Source organism: Durio zibethinus, chromosome 4 (assembly GCF_047325235.1).
Source record: "Durio zibethinus cultivar Kanyao isolate XHJ-2024 chromosome 4, ASM4732523v1, whole genome shotgun sequence".
Classification (NCBI taxonomy): Eukaryota; Viridiplantae; Streptophyta; class Magnoliopsida; order Malvales; family Malvaceae; genus Durio; species Durio zibethinus.
Window position 1 is genome coordinate 7,098,045 of NC_143165.1, and position 19,172 is coordinate 7,117,216.

General features: G+C 32.1%; 2 protein-coding genes across 5 annotated transcripts; both read left to right on the forward strand.

Moving 5' to 3' along the window:
• Positions 1 to 262: 262 nt before the first annotated feature.
• LOC111288762 (uncharacterized) lies at positions 263 to 12,335 on the forward strand. Its single transcript, XM_089759330.1, has 7 exons — positions 263 to 1,117; positions 1,273 to 1,344; positions 1,564 to 1,635; positions 1,791 to 1,934; positions 7,781 to 9,634; positions 9,779 to 10,138; positions 10,398 to 12,335. The coding sequence occupies exons 1-6, from the start codon at positions 283 to 285 to the stop codon at positions 10,132 to 10,134; spliced, it is 3,333 nt and encodes a 1,110-aa protein (XP_089615456.1). The 5' UTR covers positions 263 to 282; the 3' UTR covers positions 10,135 to 10,138; positions 10,398 to 12,335.
• Positions 12,336 to 14,638: 2,303 nt separating this feature from the next.
• Positions 14,639 to 18,499, forward strand: LOC111288526 (putative beta-1,3-galactosyltransferase 14). Of its 4 annotated transcripts, none has more exons than XR_016341457.1 (7): positions 14,639 to 15,081; positions 15,238 to 15,369; positions 15,475 to 15,557; positions 15,664 to 15,736; positions 16,035 to 16,168; positions 16,716 to 16,858; positions 18,180 to 18,499. XR_016341457.1 is itself a non-coding variant. In XM_089759328.1 (7 exons), the coding sequence occupies exons 4-7, from the start codon at positions 15,718 to 15,720 to the stop codon at positions 18,344 to 18,346; spliced, it is 438 nt and encodes a 145-aa protein (XP_089615454.1). In that variant the 5' UTR covers positions 14,653 to 15,081; positions 15,238 to 15,369; positions 15,475 to 15,557; positions 15,664 to 15,717; the 3' UTR covers positions 18,347 to 18,499. The 4 variants fall into 4 exon arrangements, 2 of the variants coding, with proteins under 2 accessions (XP_089615454.1, XP_089615455.1); XR_016341456.1 differs by having other exon boundaries at positions 14,644 to 15,081; positions 16,055 to 16,168; XM_089759328.1 differs by having other exon boundaries at positions 14,653 to 15,081; positions 15,664 to 15,731; positions 16,055 to 16,168.
• Positions 18,500 to 19,172: the final 673 nt, after the last annotated feature.

Here is a 19,172-nt window from a genome sequence, read left to right on the forward strand (position 1 = left end):
ATAAACATTTTAAATTTAATATAAAATATAATTTAAATAATTTTAAATATTAACGACTAAACATGTGTTGCGCATTGTTTTGTATTTTGTGATTGTTTTCACTTTTTCTAAGGACCTAGACTCGTGAATTCAATTTCACACATGAATTGATTTTGAAGAACTAGACTTGCAAACCCTATTTAAGCAAGGTTTATGGCCTCTTCCTCGATCATCCTATAGCTACCGATTTCATCACATTAGTTTCCTTTTTCGAACTCTTTTCTTGATACGCATCCTACAATCATGAACAACACTTACTTCCATTTTCTTTCATTTTTCTTTATGCAATGTTTCATGGCTTGTTTAGCTATGAGTGTGAGGAATCTCACCACTGATCGGTTTGCTCTTCTCGAGTTTAAACACCATATCCTTGATCCTCACAATGTCTTAGCAGACAATTGGACAGCCTCCAACTCTGTTTGTAACTGGTTCGGTGTTTCTTGTGGTGTCAGACATGGAAGGGTCACATCCTTGACTCTCCCAAACATGAGTCTTACAGGAACAATCCCTCCTAACCTTGGAAATCTCTCATTTCTACTCTCTCTCGACTTGAGCAGCAACAATTTCTATGGCAATCTACCTAAAGAAATGGGGCAATTGCATCGTTTGAGGCTCATTCGCTTAAGCTTCAACAGCTTGAATGGGGGAATTCCATCATGGCTTGGGAAATTACATAGAGTTGAACAGTTGAAAATGAGAAATAATAAATTTACAGGCACAATTCCTCAAACACTTGTTAACATGTCCAACCTAGAGATCTTGCACTTGGCGAACAATCAACTATCCGGTCAGATTCCATCTTCCATCTTCAAGATTTCCTCTTTGAAAGAGATTCATCTCCAACATAATAGTCTTTCTGGTAGTTTGCCAGATGATTTATGTGTCCATCTTCCTAAACTTGAAGTGCTTTACTTGTTCATAAATGAATTATCCGGTTATATGCCATCAAGTATAGGCACATGCAGCAAGCTTCAACAATTAGCTTTGTCTAATAATGAATTCAATGGGTTCATTCCAAGAAATATTGGAAATTTAACACAACTCAAAGGAGTATATTTGGGTAAAAATAACTTAGAAGGTAAGCTTTAATTTGATTTCTTTAGTCTAAACACATTTTCATTCCTTTTTCATTTTTTCAATGCAAAATTTTTAATTTTCTAAACTAATATACTGAAATAATTAAACAAAAATAGGTAGTCGAGCTAGCACTTTGATTATTTACCTTGTTTGCAGGTGAAATTCCTAAGGAAATTGGTAATCTTTATAGTTTAGAGATATTAAGTGCATCAACTATGGGCCTTACTGGTAAGATTCCAGCTTCCATCTTCAACATTTCTTCTCTGACCATTGTTTCTCTAACAAATAATAGTTTATCAGGTAGATTGCCTGATTATATGTGTCATCATCTTCCTAAGCTTAAGGGGCTTTACTTAGCTGAGAATCAATTATCTGGTAATATTCCATCAAGTATAGGCAAATGCTGTAATTTGCAGATTTTGGAATTATCTATAAATCAATTCACAGGGCTCATTCCAAAAAGTATTGGAAATTTAACGCAACTCAAAGGAGTATATTTGGGTAAAAATAGCTTAGAAGGTAAGCTTTAATTTGATTTCTTTAGTCTAAACACATTTTCATTCCTTTTTCATTTTTTCAATGCAAAATTTTTAATTTTCTAAACTAATATACTGAAATAATTAAACAAAAATATGCAGTCAAGCTAACACTTTGATTATTTACCTTGTTTACAGGTGAAATTCCTGAGGAAATTGGTAATCTTTTTAGTTTAGAGATATTAAGAGCAGCAAGGATGAGCCTTACTGGTAAGATTCCAGCTTCCATCTTCAACATTTCTTTTCTGACCATTGTTGCTCTACAAAACAATAGTTTATCAGGTAAATTGTCTGATTATATGTATCATCATCTTCCTAAGCTTAAGGGGCTTTGCTTAGCTAAGAATCAATTATCTGGTAATATTCCATCATATAGGCAAATGCTACAATCTGCAAAGTTTGATATTATCTATAAATCAATTCACAGGACTCATTCCAAAAAGTATTGGGAATTTAACCGTGCTCAAAGAACTATCTCTAGATGAAAACAGATTGGGAGGTATGCTTTTGCCTTTGATTTTATTTTTTCTATCATCTATAATATTCTGTCATATAAGCAAATGCTGCAATCTGCAAAGTTTGATATTATCTATAAATCAATTCACAGGGCTCATTCCAAAAAGTATTGGGAATTTAACCGTGCTCAAAGAAGTATATCTAGGTGAAAACAAATTGGAAGGTATGCTTTTGCCTTTGATTTTTTTTCTATGTTAAAAGCATTCTATTTATTAATTTTTTTTATTTTAGTTCATAATCTTTTTAGAGTTATTTGGTTCTACATAGATTTTTTCGTTAGAATTTTTAAGTGCCAAAATTAACTTAATAAGACTCAGCGCTAGAATATTTTTTATTTGTATGATTGCAACCTATCTTCAGCCTCTCTTCGCTTTCATAAACTAGCTAAATTTTATTTTTTTTGAGGTATAAAAATTGAATTAATTTAGTCCAAAAAATATATATATAGTTGAAGACTAGTGCTATAAAATGTATTTTGAATTTAAACATGCTCAAAGAAATACATACAGTTGAAAATAATTTAGAAGGTATGCCTTTGGCTTCAATTTTCTCTCAAGCCAAAAAACATTTTATTAAATTTGTTTTCCTTTTTTAGTTCACAATTTTAGCAATTAGAATTAGAAAATTTTTAGTGTCAATCTATTATTATATATTTTTTATTTGCATATACTGTTTGATCATTTTAAAGTATTTTACATTAATAAAAGTTTAAAAATTAATTAAAAAAAACATAATATAAGTTCAACGTAAATGATGCATTTTTTCTTAAATAAGAATGATTGAAATTAAATCTCGTTGACCTTACTATCTTTGGCTTAAACCCCCTTAAAATAGCCGTCAATAACTTATCTTCTACACTATGCATAGATTGTGGAGAGGAGAAGGAAAGGAAAGAAAAGGAAAATAAAGAAAAGTAATAAAAATAGAAAAATATATTTTGTATATCATATGTTACTTTATTAAAAAAATATTATAATAAATTTTTTTTATTATTTATTTAAACAATAATATTAAATTTTAATTATTCAAATAAAAAATACATGTGCTCTTTTTTCTCCTTTAAAATTTTTTTCTTTATTAATATTTTTCCAAACGATTAGAGCCCTATCACCTATCCCATCGGCTAGGCAATAAACCCACTCAAAAATCTTACAAGGCCATAATCTCCTAAGATCACAGGTAACCGATTTCTGAGTACCTTTTCACCATTTTGAGTTATAATTAGTTTCCTCACTGTTTGGGCAATCGTAACTCCACACGTACCGCCAACATTTGACAACTTCACCTTCATTTTAACACTGTCAATTCACACAGAAATCCCACGGGTAACCAACCACCCCACTAACAAATTCTTCATAACAACTCAATAAATTAAACCACCAACCAACGAATAAAACAAAAAGACTTAGATACAATAGTATCGCGACCAAGACCTCCTCCCCGACTTGCCCGCCTCCAGATGTCCTCCGTTTCCTTTGATAAATTAGTTTCCTCATCCCCTGTACACATCATTCTTGCCTTCCAACTTGTACATCTTTCGAATTACCGCTTGCTTGTCTCCTCTGGCCACGATACCCAGTTTTTTGGCCACCTCCCAAGTAGCTTCCGCTTCCCTCCACTCTTCTGGCTCTTCCCAAACTCTAGATAACACTCTATTTCGACTCCGAAAATCCCCGTCTGAGATGGAACCGTTTGCAATCTTATCAGATTTTTCGGTTACTGCAGAGATTTATGCCTCCCTTCTATTTTTTTTAACTGTTCTTTTCCCCTTTTTGTTCACCCTTCCTATTAATTTCTCCTCTATATCCTCATTGAATTTCCACCTTTTTGCCTTTCTCTGAATCCCGGAAGTTCACTTCCCAGCCCTCAATGCTTCTGTTTCTTCAACTTTTAATGGGCTTACTTCCTTTGCATCATTAAACCGGTCACTCTCTTTCACGACTTCGCCAGGCCCATTTTCTCCACACTATTGATGCGGCCTTATCTAATAGGCCTAGGTGATCCCTGGGATTCCCTTCCACTCTCTGACACCCCTCTAATTCCATCTTGTTTTCCATTGCCCATATCATTACTTTCTCTCCTTCCAAGCAACACTTCCGAGTTACAAGGTGGTAATTGTAGCTTGTCGCCTTTCTGCTACACGGCCTGTACCCAAAGGCCAAAAACTAAGAAACAGTGAATATGGGAAAAAAAATGAAATACTGTAGGGTTGAAAATTCTTATATTCATATCATAAAAATAAATTGTGTTATAATTTATGTCGATTTATAAATTATAAATACAATTTTTTTGTTTTGTCAAATTCATTTATGATTTTTGTTAAAATTTTAAATCCTGTCATCCTCATGTTTTTTATTTGTATTGTATTATCATGTTATATTTTAAATTATCATATTTAATTATTATTTTTGCAAAGTACCAAGATCTTTTAAGTAAATCTTGAAGTAAAATGTAGGCTTTCAAAAGGCCTGATTTTTGTACTTTTGTCTTTTTTTAATATAGGACATTGTTGTCCTAAAATAAGAAAAAATATTATAAGTATTGGAGTTCAAATTTCAACTTACTAGATGTTTGGTTTTAAAAATATTTTATGAGTCAATTATATTAAACTCTAAATTCATTTTTTCTTGATGAACTAGTATTTAGGATTATCAATTATGCATATTGTTATATGAGTTGATAATATAATTGAATGAATAATTAAGCTATAATTAACCCATAAAGAGTTAGTTCAATTGGTAAAGAAATGAGTTTCAATTTTACACTATCCTAAGTTCAATTCTTGTGGGGAACATTTCAAAAATAAAGTCTTGAATGTAACAAATCAATAAGGAAAATGCACCATTAAGATGTTTAAAAAAGAAATTAAATCTTAACAAAATTTGAAGATACCTTATACTGTAATTCTAAACAAAAAAATTATTGTTAAAATATGAAATTAATCTTTTATATATGACAAAAATATGTGTTATAATATACAAGTTCGTAAACTTAATCACTAAACAAAATACAAAAATTACCACTAATCTTTTTTATTTAGATGTGTTGGTTACCTAATTAATCTTATTCTTTTTAAAGAGATATCTAATCTTAACTCAAGTTTTTAAAGACGTAGATTTTAATTTATGAAACCAAAGTCATTTCGGTAGTATGTTTATATGTAAGAAATGTTATAGATCCCTATAACTCCTATCCAAATGATGATACTAGTTGATTTTGTTTTATCTATTAAACTTTTAAAATTATCTTTAAAAAAAATCCTTAAATTGAAAATTATAATTTTCAAAAAATTTCCTTACTTCAATTGTTTAGTTGCAATTTAAAAATATTTTCTAACATCATGAGTATTCAAAAAGATTACTGTGACTGCTAAAAAGGCTCCGTCATCAGATTTTATTCTCAAAATTTTATTTTTTCAATCAATAAAATCCTTCAAATATATTAGTAGGATTTTATTTCCCAAATAAAATTTTCAAATAGTTTGATAAGGTTTAGTTTCTTTTTTTTTTTTAATTCATGAAATACTCAAATAGTTTTGTAAAATTTTATTTTTCAAATAAGATCCTTTAATAGTTTAGTAAGATTTTTTAAACATATTTTAAAATTTTTCCTTAAATCTATGAAAATTCTTTAATAGTTTGACAAAATTTTATTTTTCAAAATAAAATTATCCATTAGTTTGGCAGGAATTCTTAAATTTATTTTAATTTATTTTAAAATTTACAAAAATCCTGCAATAGTTTTAATTTTGACAAATTATTTTTAAAATTTTTTAAATCTTCCAATAATTAATTAAAATTTCATTTTTCAATAAGATCCTTAGTGTGGTAAGATCTTCTTAAATTTATTTATAATTTGTTTAATCAATCAAAATCCTTGAATAGTTTGATATATTCTTATAAATTTAATTTTTTAATCCTTAAAAAATAATTTCTTATTTTAAACAAATAAAATAAATAAAAAATAATTACCAAAACTGGTTTTGATTCAATGGCTTACAAAATGGCTTGGCTCGGCTCCACACACAAGTCCAACGGCTTGGGTAAGAGAAATAATGATTTTACAAGCACAATTCCTCAAAAACTTATTAACATGTCCAACGTAGAGATTTTGTAGTTAGGATACAATCAACTATCCGGTCAAATTCCATCTTTCATCTTCAAGATTTCCCCTTTGAAAGAGATTTTATCTCCAACATAATAGTTTTTCTGGTAGTTTGCTAGATGATTTGTGTATCTATCTTCCCAAACTTGAAGTGCTTAACTTGTTCATAAATGAATTATTCAGATATATTCCATCGAGTATAGGCAAATGCAGCAAGCTTCAAAAATTAACATTGTCTAGTAATCTGGAAATTTAACACAACTCAAAGAAATGTATTTGAGTGTAAATAACTTAGAAGGTGAGCTTTAATTGATTTCTTTAGTCTAAACGCATTTTTATTTCTTTTTTCATTTTTTCATTTTTTCAATGCAAAATATTTAATTTTCTAAACCAATATACTAAAATAATTAAACAAAATAGGCAGTCAAGTTAACACCTTGATTGTTTTTCTTATTTGCAGGTGAAATTCCCGAGGAAATTGGTAATCTTTTTATTTTAGAGATACTAGGTTTGGGAGAAATGGGCCTTACTGGTCGGATTCCAGCGTCCATCTTCAACATTTCTTCTCTGACCACTATTGATCTACGTAATAATAGTTTAACAGGTAGATTGCTTGATGATATGTGTCATCATCTTTCTAAGCTTAATCATCTATTTTTATCCAATTAAAACTTGTTTTCATTTTTTTTTTATTTTTCATTCCGAATTTTTTCAAAAATAACAACACAAAAGATAAAAAATTGAAAACAATAAATAAAGAAAATGTAAAAAAAAAAAGATAGATAAATAAAATAAATTGTAAAAATAAAAAGATAAAGACAGATAAATAAAATAAAGTGTAATAATAAAATAAAAAATAAAGATAAATAAATAAAATATAAAAATAGAATAAAAAGATAAAGAAAGGAAATTAGATTTTTTATTTTTTTCCTTTTTAAATTTTTTAATTTCTAAAATAAAATAAAATGAAAAAAGAGAAAATAAGCCTAATCTGAATCAAGACCAATTGGTAAATTAAAACCTAAAGCAATTGTTGCCCTTAAGTAAAAATGTTGATTTAAATGGGTTACTTCAAAATTCAATTACATGCCTTATTGGACCTAAATGAATTTTGAAATTTGAAAGATCCTAGAAATACTATGGATTTAATCTCTTTTCATTTATTTTTACAATTTAAATTTTTATATTCTTATATGAAATATGAATTTCAATCTCTTCTTCGACACCATTCAATTGGTGATGTGTGTTTATTAGCTTGATGACAGTAATATATTTCACTTCTAAAACAAAGATGATTTTACTATTTAAATTTAAAAATAAAATTTATTGGATTGGTGGTTGATTTCTTTGTACAAAATTTTCTATGAAAATAAACATAAATTACAAACATTACAATATTTTTCTTTCAACTTTTTTTTTTTCAATTTTAGCTTTTATCTTATCAAATTTACTCTGTTTGACAAAATTGTGGTAAGCACAAAATACTAAAAGATTTAGTTTTTTAACAGGTAACTTACCACCCATGGCTAGGCTTCAAAAACTTGAAGCGCTCATTCTGTGGGGAAATAATCTTAGCGGAAACATTCTCAACTCCATCTCTAATGCTTCCATGCTCAGGATCCTTGACGTAGCATATAACTCATTCTCTGGCCTTATTCCAAATACTCTTGGCAACTTAAGACATCTTGAGTGGTTTCAAATTACGGATAATCATTTTATCACAGAACCTGCCACTCACGAGTGGAGCTTTCTCTCTTCTTTGGCAAATTGCAAGAATTTGAGTGTTCTAGATGTTTCACTAAATCCATTGAATGGGATTCTTCCAACTAACATTGGGAATCTTTCAACAACTCTTCAAGAACTTTTAGCTTCTGATTGTGAGCTTCAAGGTAATATTCCACTGGAAGTCGCTAACTTAAGCAACATTTTTCTCTTAGACCTTAGCATTAATAAAATAAGTGGATCTATTCCAGCGACAATAGGAGGACTACGAAATGTCCAAAGTTTGACTCTTGAGACTAACGAGTTACAAGGGCCCATCCCTGAAAAAATCTGTGGTTTGGAGAGATTATATACACTGAACTTATCTTTTAATAAGCTCAGTGGACCTATGCCTGCTTGTTTGGGTAATTTGACTTCTTTAAGAAGTCTTTACTTGGGATCCAACAAATTGAGTTATGCAATACCCTCAACCTTGTGGAGCCTTAAAGATATCTTAGAAATAGATTTGTCGTCAAACTACTTTAGCGGCTCACAGCCACTTGATATCGGACATTTAAGGGCACTAATGTATTTGAATTTGTCAAAGAATCTATTAATGAGTGATATGGTGTCTACAATTGGGGGCCCTGAAACATTGGTTTCTTTAGATTTTTCTAATAACAAGTTTCATGGTCATATTCCTGAGTCATTTGGTGGCTTGATTAGTTTGGAATTCTTGGATTTATGCAATAACAATCTCTCTGGAGTTATTCCCAAATCATTGGAAAAGCTTTCGAATCTAAAATATTTTAATGTTTCCTACAATAGATTGGAAGGAGAAATCCCCACTGGACGATGTTTTCAAAACTTTTCCTATGGATCATTCATGAAAAATTATGCACTTTGTGGTCCATCTAGATTGCTAGTCCCACCTTGCAAGAGTAGCATCCACAGAAATTCCAAGTTGACCATACTGCGTGTTTTAAGGTATGGTTTACCATCAATTGCTACTATTGTAGTAACAATAGTTTTTACTATTATATACAGAAAACGCCAAAGTAGGAGTATAACTCTACCTGTTAAGGAAGGTTTGTTATCTTTGAAAACATGGAGAAGAATTTCATATGCTGAACTTTCACAAGCAACAGATGGATTTGCAGAATCCAACTTTCTTGGTTCAGGGAGTTTTGGATCTGTATATAAAGGGAGGCTTTCAGATGGGATGAATGTTGCAATAAAAGTTTTCAATTTGCAGATAGAGGGAGCATTTAGGAGTTTCGACACTGAATGTGAAGCTATGCGTAATATAGTCCATCGCAATCTTGTCAAGGTCATTACTTGCTGCTCCAATGTGGACTTCAAAGCCTTGGTGCTTGATTTCATGCCTAATGGAAGTCTTGAAAAATGGTTACATTCTGAACATTATTTTCTTGATATCTTACAAAGGATCAATATAATGATAGATGTTGCATCAGCTCTAGAATACCTTCATGCTGGACAACCAACTCCTATAATCCATTGTGACCTAAAGCCAAGTAATATACTACTAGATGAAGACATGCTCGCGCATTTGGGAGATTTTGGCATTGCCAAACTATTAGAAGAAGATGATTTCATGAGACAAACCATGACACTTGCAACTATTGGATATATGGCACCAGGTGATCTTTCGACTACTTATGGTTATTTTCTCTCTTTTTTTCTTTACAATTTTTTCATATTCAGGATTTTACATGATAAAGTTAGACAATCTTTTTAGAATTAGTTAATGATCAATAATACTTTCGATTATACTTGAAATGCAGAATTTGGATCAGCGGGAATTGTTTCCATAAAATGTGACATCTATAGTTACGGGATTCTTTTAATAGAAACTTTTACAAAAAAGAAGCCAACGGATGAAATTTTTAGTGAAACAATGACTATGAGGCATTGGATGAAAAGATCCTTATCTAAAGGAATGATTGATATTGCAGATGCCACTTTATTAAGAAGAGAGGATGAATATTTCATTATTAAAGCAAATTGTATATCATCCATCATGGAGTTAGCTTTGAAATGTTCAGCTGAGTTACCTGAGGATAGAAACAATATGGCAGATGTTGTGGCTATGCTCAAGAAAATCAAACATAAGTTTCTAATCAGCATTGAGCAAGTTTAATACGGTATGAAATGTGTTAGCTTGTCATTATTAATTCACTCTTCATTTTCTATTCAATTCAGCGATGATTTGGCACGTTTTATTGTTAGATTTAGACAAGTTTTATCTCTTCAATCCTGTGCTATAAACCCAAGTACATAATTATAAGACCCTAAACCCATCTCTTCAATCTTGTGCTATAAATTTCTTAAAACTGTTAAAATAAATAGAAAATGCATGCAAGAAACTAATTTTCCCTCTTTGCTCTCTCAATTGCTCTCAAGCATTGGGTTCTCGCAGCTGCATTCACTGTTCTCTGCAATTGAAAGTTCATTGCAAACCAAAACCGAGATTCAGAAGCAAAAACCAAGCAGCGGACTGTGCAATCAATTCCAGTTTATATCAGCGTTGAGAGATTGAATTACTTTCTTATTTGTCAGAATGGTGATGTCTGTTTACTTGGTTGTGTCTTTTATGTTGTAAGTTGTTTTTATCTTTTACTGATGATTAGCTGTACTTCTGCCTTTAGAAAGATTTTCCCCTTCTTCTCTCTAGTTAAGTAAAATATTTACCTATCAAAATAAGTTTTAAGTTACATATTTCAATTTCATTTATCTGGAAATGTAGTTGTATATTATTTTTGGCAATTAAAATTTCTGAATCATTCAGCTTTAGAAAATGAGTTAAAGCAATTGCAGCGCCAAGCTAAGAACAAGGTATGGATCTTTACTCAATTTGATTATTGAGATTAAGTAAATAATTAATTTGCTTACACTATAAATGTCGGAATTTCTAACATTTGTTTAGATTCCCTGAATTAATGGTCCAATTGTTGTTGCCTTTGATATCTTGAGGCTAAATTCTCAGGCCAACCACTCCCTTATGGATATTATGTAAGATTACTGTCATCAGTAGGTTGCGAAAGGTTAGGGGCCGGATAGGTTAACCAACTGACCAGTATATACAAAATTGATTTCTTGCAAGATGTAAAAGACATGTTTGCAACAGTTACGAATAAATTTGAACAACGCCTAAAATTTCCCAGATTGTATTTGCCTCGTCCTATCATTGATCTAAGCCAAGTGAAATGTTCAGCTCTTATTTTTAGTTTTTGTTTTGTCTATTCTTCATCCGGATTCATTGAAGATTCTTGGAGGGAGAGGCTCAATCTATATGTATGTTCCCCTTTCCCTCTGTTTTGGTTAAAGTTGACTAATCCGCTTTTTATGTTCTTCAAACAAGATTTTATATGCTTTCGTATCCCATTAAGTTGAATGGAATGTTTTCCTTATCATTTGTATTGTGATTCATACCTTATCATTTGTATTGTGATTCATAACCTATGGCTTAATTATTCACATCTTTGTGGTTAATATTATTATATCATTTAATTGTCCAGATCAACTAGAATCTGTCAATCCGCAAACTGCAAAGACAAATTTGGCATCGGGAATATGGTGGATACTACATCAGAAGCTACAAGTTCCTATTTATCCTCACAAATGGGACTACATGACCAAATTATGCATGCTGATCCAAGGAACTTTCAGCAGTATGCACCAGTTGAGTCAAGGGGAACTATCAGAAGCTTCACATCAATGAAGAACAAGAGGTCGTAGGGACAAAATGAATGAGGCTCCGAAAAGAGAAAACTAAAGACAGTGATGTGCAGCATCGACTAAACCAAGAGGTAATGAAATAGAAATGTCTTTCTCTCAATTATTTTTACTCGTTTTTCCTAGTAAAGTTTTTCTATGAGGTTAAATGGCTATGACAAATTAAGGCTCTATTATCGTGATCATGAAGCTAAGTTTCAATAGGCATTTTGTAAGCCTCTCGATGAAGAAGATCATTCTCACAAACTTAAAGATGTCAATGACAAATTGAGGATCTATTTTTTATATGCCATGCTTATCCTTATATTTTTTTGCCGGCTTTCTAGCTTTAAATCCAATACCTGCCGTCATCACTTGAAGCACAAGACTTGTAGCACGGAAAACATTTTTTATGGATTCTGTCATTTCCTTTTGCTTGATGTGGTTAATGAGAAAGAAGATAGTAAATAGCAGGGAAAGTTAAAAGGGAGTTGTCACGAGGTCACAGATGAAGAGGCTGATTCTGACAGATAGCATTAGTGATTGTAATAGGAAGATTTGATTCTTTAGAAGATAGGGATGCTGCTGGATGTTCTTAACTCTTAGCAACATGTGAATCTGATAACATGTGACATTTAGTTGTAAGCTTTTCGCTCTCTACTATTTTTTTCCTCATTAATAGTTCATTTAGACTAATATAATCGCTGCAAAAGGCTTTTGTTTCCTAGCTTTTTTCACCTCAAGAAAGTGAATAAACCAATTATCAGAAATTTATACCGTACATCCTTATAAACAAAATAGGGAAAAAAACATATATGTGGTATACATATGTCTCTAAGTCTCTTTGGTGGCATTGCAGGTACATAAAAACTTCAAGGGACTTTTTAATGATGTGCAACAGTTGGGAGATACAGTTTCCCAGTGTCTCTTATTCCTACCGTTGAGAGAATCAATGATGTATTTGGTGATGTTTCTGCAACTAGTCTAATAAATCCCTGTGCTGCTGTGACCTACAATCAAAGAGATGGATGATCTACAACTTGAGCAAGTTACTGAAAAGAAAATATTTAGGTGCTGGAACACAATAAAGGATGCACTACGCATTAATTTCAATGTGAGATTTGCGATGGAACATTTGAAGAAAATTGCCCAAGCTTACTTTGGTTTGATAGGACGCCTACTGCTCCAGAGCATAGATGCAAGGATCTTACAATTAGAGGTTGAGGTGGATGAACAGAAGAGGAACCGTGCTGAGACATATGACGGATTTAATTTTGTGTGTAACTGTTGCTGAAGAGTTCAATAGACTGCCTGTCAGCACAGGTCTATTTCCTTAGTCCTCCCCACCGTATACAAGATACAAAGGAAATAAACAAACTGTAATTACAAAGTAATGTATGCCCTTCTCATTGCAAAAATCTTTCAGCTATGGAGTAATCGAAAACAATTATCTGTAGAAAACCATTCCTAAAAGTACTAGAATCCCAACAGTTAGATGATATAAGTTACAATCATCATCCTGGTAAATGGAGTAATTGTTAGACTCATGGTATAATCTGCATTTTTCTTGTGATTGCAAACTGATAAATATTTGCAAATTTTAAAAATGAGAAGAGAAAGAAACCTGAGTAGAGGTTTGGTAATTTTGGTTTAAAATAAAGACAGTAATCTTCAGAATCCAATTGAGAGTATTGTCTGGACTGAAAGCTACATATTTCAAAAAGAAAACCATTACAAGAACTGTTTTAGGCTTGATTTCAATAATATAAAAATGCTTGAAACTATTAATCTTTGTTGTGTTCAATATTGGGATATGAATTTGCCACATGTATCATTTTATCAACTTCAAATCTATTTTGCTAGTTTCATTTTGGAGGTGGTCAGTCTGAGATCTTTGTGTATGCTTGATTGGTGTGGATTAATTCTGTCTTGTTGAATTTCCATGATAATGCCAATAAAGATTTGACATGTATGGATGTATAGATTTGTAAATTCTTTTTGTTGATACTTGAGACTTCTAGGAATTAAACCTTGGACACTGGAACGATATTGCTTAAAAAGACGTTATCAATTTAAAAAATCAGATGGACAATCAGGCATCTTGATCCCCTCTTAAAGTTCATTATTCTTCAAGTTCCGAAGAAACAAATATGATCTCCATGGTTATACAGGAGTAGGTGATGTATCATCTTTGCAACAAGCTAATTCAACTGAACATTTCAGACAAGAATCAACTGATAAAGGCATTCATTCTGCAGGAGATCAATCTGCCAAGTCATTACAGCCTTTTGATAATAATTGCTCTGCAAATGAAGCCTATGCCAAAATGGAAACTGAGCTTGAAGGAGACAAAAATATGCAAGAATTGGAAAACGATGGTATAATGGCAATCACTTATTAGGTATCTGTACAAAGGGACAGCCGGTAGATTATTTGTACAGTGCTTTAGCCGTAATTGTTGCTCCAAAGAAGTTAGGACCGAGCTGGAAGACAGGCTTAGAATCGGGACAACTTCTCAAGAATGCCCCGCCGCAGAAATTAAATCTAATCCAAGTTGTTCTCTCTTAGACTAGGCTTGAATGTCATTGGAAAAGCAGCTGCAAAGAAGTAATATTTTAAAGAGAATGAAATACTCTAGGACGCAAGGTAAACAAAGAAAGAAACTAAGACAAAAACTCTTTGATGAATTAAATACTCTAAGAATTCAAGGTCAAGAAAGAAATAAACTTTAAATCTACTATTTTATCAATCGAGTCTATCTGTGGTTAAAATCTTTAGTAGAAAATCACTTGTATATTGAGACGACGTGAATCAATCTACGATTGAAATTTTAATTGAATTAATCTGCTATTAGAAGCTTGCCAATGTTCATCATATATTTTTTTGTCATATGATGTATTTGCCTAAATAAATTACGTAAAGACCTGCATAGTCTTTCCGCTGAAAGGGCAACAAGTCTTTTTTCAAGTATATAGCTAAAGCTTGTGCCCACGGCGGGTAACAAAATTACAGTTATGCCATCATCTCCCAAATTCTTCCATGCGCGCACTTTACCGTCACCCACTCACCCTACTAGATCAACGATCCTGATCTTCTTCGCCCTCTTCTCCTTCACCATCGTCTCTTTCCTCTGTGCCACTGTCCTCCAGTGGGTCAGGTTACCGTTGTCGGAGCTCCGGCCCAGATCCATCTGGGTTCTTTGGGACAGAACCGGGGATGGGAATAAAAGTGGAGCTGGTGGAGATGATGATCACGGGATGAAGAGGCATAAAGTTATGGGCTTTGTTGGGATCCAAACTGGGTTCGATTCGACCGATCGAAAACAGTCCTTGAGGGAGACTTGAATGCCTTCGGATCGTCAAGGCCTTCAATGGTATATAAAATTTTAGAACAATTAAGCTCTGTTTAGAAGTTACTCTTATTCACCATAGTCAAAGCAAAGTAACATTTTTTAAGAATTGAGAAAAAAAAAAAAAAAAACCAGAAGCAACAATTTTAATTTTTAATTTTTTTTCATTTTGTTTTTCAGGTTGGAAGAGGCAACACGATTAGCTTTTAGGTTTATAATTGGTACAACAAATGATAATTCAAAGATGGCAGAGCTGAAAAAAGAAGTTGCAGAATATGATGATTTCATTCTGTTAGATATAGAGGAGTTTCAGTAAGCTCCCATACAAAACGTTACTTCATTTTGAATATTTTAGTTAACGATTCATCATGTTATTCGATTGAAAGAAGATCCCTTACTTTAGAATTTCTGCTTCAGGTTAGCATTCTTTAAAGCTGCATATGCGCTCTTTGATTCTGAGTTTTATGTCAAAGCTGATGATGATATATATTTGAGGCCAGGTGACCTGATTTCTTGACTCTTTTATGCATGTGTTGGGTGGTATTCTTTACCTTCATAATTCACTTTTATGTGGCTAGTTGACAGTGTTGTACTATTGTTTTGCAGGTCGGCTATCACTTCTATTAGCAAAAGAACTCCACACTCTCAAACTTGTCTTGGATGCATGAAAAGGGGTCTGGTATTTATTGATCCTAAGCTGAAATGATTAGAATTGTTATATTTACTATTTTAATCTATGGTTTAGATATCTATATTCAACTGCTTTTTTGGCTTCATGTTTTGGGTCACAAGTACATGCATCTTAATTGCACCATGCATCATGTTCTGCCTATGTACTCTCCTTTATTGGTAATTATATGTGTAGTATAGAATATCATAGCTCTCTATTTTGAATTATGTTCAACAAAATTCAATGTTAGAGCATATGACGCCAAAAGGGTTGGCTTTTGGATATTGATATACTAGTGAGTGATCAGATATGACTAAATTGATGTAGGTATGAGCCACTAACCTATCTACTAGGCAAGGAGTACTTTCTTCATGCCTATGGTCCTATATATACTCTTTCAACTGATGTTGTTGCAAGTTTGGTTCCTATCAGAAACAGCAGGTACGCTTATTGATTTTATATATAATCCTGTAATTATCTGCTAAACCATTTCTCTCTATTCTTATTGTTTCTTTTTCCCTCGGCTATGTTTTGGTTCACAGTTTTTCACTTGCTGACTTTGTAGATTTTCTTTCCCAAATTTGCCCAATTTCAACTCTCTTTTTGAACTCAACATGGTTAGCTTTAAATGTTACTCAAATGTTTGAACTCTTTTGTTGAACTATATGGGTCATGGCCAACCTTGTTCTCTCAAGACAATATAATATAACTGAAAATTACGCATGTTGATCAAGCTCTTTATCTTTTCCTCCTCCTTTGTTGTGATCGAGAAGGTTAAGTGGTTGGTTTGAATCGAAATTGCAGATGTTCATAAAGAAAAGTGAGATAATATTAGGAAAGCTTAATCCAATATATATTTTGCAACGTGTTATATCTCTCTGACAGCCCATTTCATAACATTAGATGAATGTTACTAAAGACGCTTTATCCACTACTATTTTAGATCTCTGATTTGTTATGATGTTTTTCCATTTTGTATGAATTGCAGTTTTCAGATGTTTCGTAACGAAGATGTTACAATTGGTGCATGGATGCTTGCAATGATTGTCAACCATGAGGATAATCAATCACTGTGTGAGCCAGAGCGTAATCTGACACCCGTTGCTGTCTGGGATATACCCAAATGTTCAGGTTTGTGTCCATTTAAAGCTTACACATTGATGCACCAATAATCAATCTAAGCCTGGCAACATCATTTATTTCTATGGACGGTGGAACAAAAAAAAAAAAGGGTAGGTGCATAAGTTCTCTTAAAAAAATAAAGTTTGTGTACATGATCCCCGAAGATTTGCATAATGAAGTATCAATGGCTTATATTTCCCACAATTTCTTATTATGTTTTCCATCAGTCATAATGCGGGAGCATACAGTTGGATCCATGGATGTACATTAATTTGTTCGATTAAACCAAATTCAATGTTTTTTACATCAAATGTTTCGTGATCAAGTCGAAATTTGATTTTCGGTATGAATTCACCTAGTGCAGTATTATACATATAAGTAGAAGTATAATATTCAGAAAAGTTTTCTATTAATAGTTTTTCTATTGACCGTAAAATGAAAGAATTAATTTGCTGGAACAATTCCTTGGTTAGGAATACCACAGCTTTTTCAAAAAGAAGGATTCTCTTAAGCTTGTTTAGCTTAGAGGAAATATAGTTTTCTTTTTCAAAATATTCATATAGATTCAAAAAATTGTTTATCTCTTGAATACTGTATTGATTTTCTTCCAAAGCAAAGAAATCAATATCTTCTTGTTGTTTCAGCAGATTTGTTGATAGAAGGCTTTGGAAAGCTATTTCTTTAAAATTCTGAAATTCTTTAGCCTGTTTGACTAAGAATTTAGCTAATTTGGTCATTTCTTTTCAAAAGCTGGATTTATTTCCTGAGAGATGAGATTTTCAAACATTGTTTAACAAACTGTAGACTTGTGTTTCAAGTTCGGGGTTGTAAAAATCTTTGATCTCTGGGTTAGAGAGTTTTGTTCTTTCAAGCTGAAGAAATTATTTGTGAATAGCTCATGGGTGTCCATTCATTTGGGTCTTGAGCAAACGGAGAAAATTCTGGTTGAATCCTCATAAAAGGAGGTTTGTAATGTGGTTGTTGGTAAAGATATAATCCTTGATTAGGATTATTGTAAAACCTAAATCCTGGGTTAGGACTTGAGAAAACCAAGGTTTTGGAGAAGAAGAAAAAGAAGAGGATTTTTTACTTGTTTTCTTCTTGATGGTTCTCCATTCACTTGTATCATGGATAGTGCCCAATCGTTTATGGCTTTTCCATAGTCTTTGAGAGGGACTTTGTTTAGATCTAAATAAGTACCGGCTTGTGAAACTGTTCATTTGTTTAACGAATCGATAACAGGGGTTTCAATCTTAACCTAACTTGTTTGGCCAGATTCAGAAATAGATTATATGTTGTGTTCTAACATTACCCTTGTTATGCAATCCAGAGACACAGCTATTGGAACTTCATCAGAAAGACACAGCTATTCGGAGAATTGTTTGTTCTGCTAGGTTGATTTTGCTGCCATCGGACACATCTAAACCTTCCTCCTCTAATCATCCCATGCCATTTTTTCTTCCACAATTTTTTGTAACATATGTGAGTTGCCAATAGATTTTTTGCATTACCACTCTTTTTAACATTGTTAAAGATTAAAACAAAACCTCACTCTACTTGGTTCCATTGCCTATTGTAAAATGTAGTCTGCTACAAATTGTGATCTTGGAATTACCCTTGACATTAAATATTGGTGCTCAAATTTTGCTATTGGCATGTGTGTTCACCGTTGTAAATGGGAAATCCAATCATTATCCAAAGCTGATACTACATTTCTTGTACCAAGATGATAATTCGCAAGACACGATAAAAAAACAAAAGCGCTTAAAATTAAATGAATTATGATCAAATATTTTAAATAAAGAAATATGAATGGTGAAGATAAATGTGTATCGAAAAGTACTAATAAAGATATTATTAGATAATAAGTGTGATCGAAAAGTATTAATAAAGAAATTAGTAGAAGAGATTTGAAACAAAAAATAGATAGTAAAAGCAACAATGAATCATAAAAATTGAATGAACATATAGAAGAAAATATGATTAATAGGCATAAACTTAAGTGACACAAATAAAAGTTATATTAAAAATACAAAAAATTTATCAAAATCAAATACAATACTAGTAACCTAAAAACGAAAAAGTATCATGCTACCATAACTTTAACCTAGAAAAGAAAAAAGGCCACATTATCAGTATGGCGACGTCAACAAACAACAACAAGCAGCAACAAACAACAACAGTAGCATTTCCCAATTAACTTATCCATAAAATGACTAGAATTCCTTAGACCAAATGATCGTACCAAAAAGTACTAACTTCTTTTCTTGTGCTGCAATAGTATATCTTGGATCACCATTGGCAACATTTTCTTCAACTCGAA

What these genes read in the sequence shown, in the direction of transcription:
- LOC111288762 (XM_089759330.1), top strand. Translation starts at nt 283, where the DNA reads ATGAACAACACTTACTTCCATTTTCTTTCATTTTTCTTTATGCAATGT. An exon ending in GGGTAAAAATAACTTAGAAG is followed by an intron (nt 1,118 to 1,272) that starts GTAAGCTTTAAT and finishes CCTTGTTTGCAG; the next exon opens with GTGAAATTCCTAAGGAAATT. An exon ending in ATCAACTATGGGCCTTACTG is followed by an intron (nt 1,345 to 1,563) that starts GTAAGATTCCAG and finishes ATCAATTCACAG; the next exon opens with GGCTCATTCCAAAAAGTATT.
- LOC111288526 (XM_089759328.1), top strand. An exon ending in GTTCCTATCAGAAACAGCAG is followed by an intron (nt 16,169 to 16,715) that starts GTACGCTTATTG and finishes TATGAATTGCAG; the next exon opens with TTTTCAGATGTTTCGTAACG. An exon ending in GGATATACCCAAATGTTCAG is followed by an intron (nt 16,859 to 18,179) that starts GTTTGTGTCCAT and finishes TATGCAATCCAG; the next exon opens with AGACACAGCTATTGGAACTT.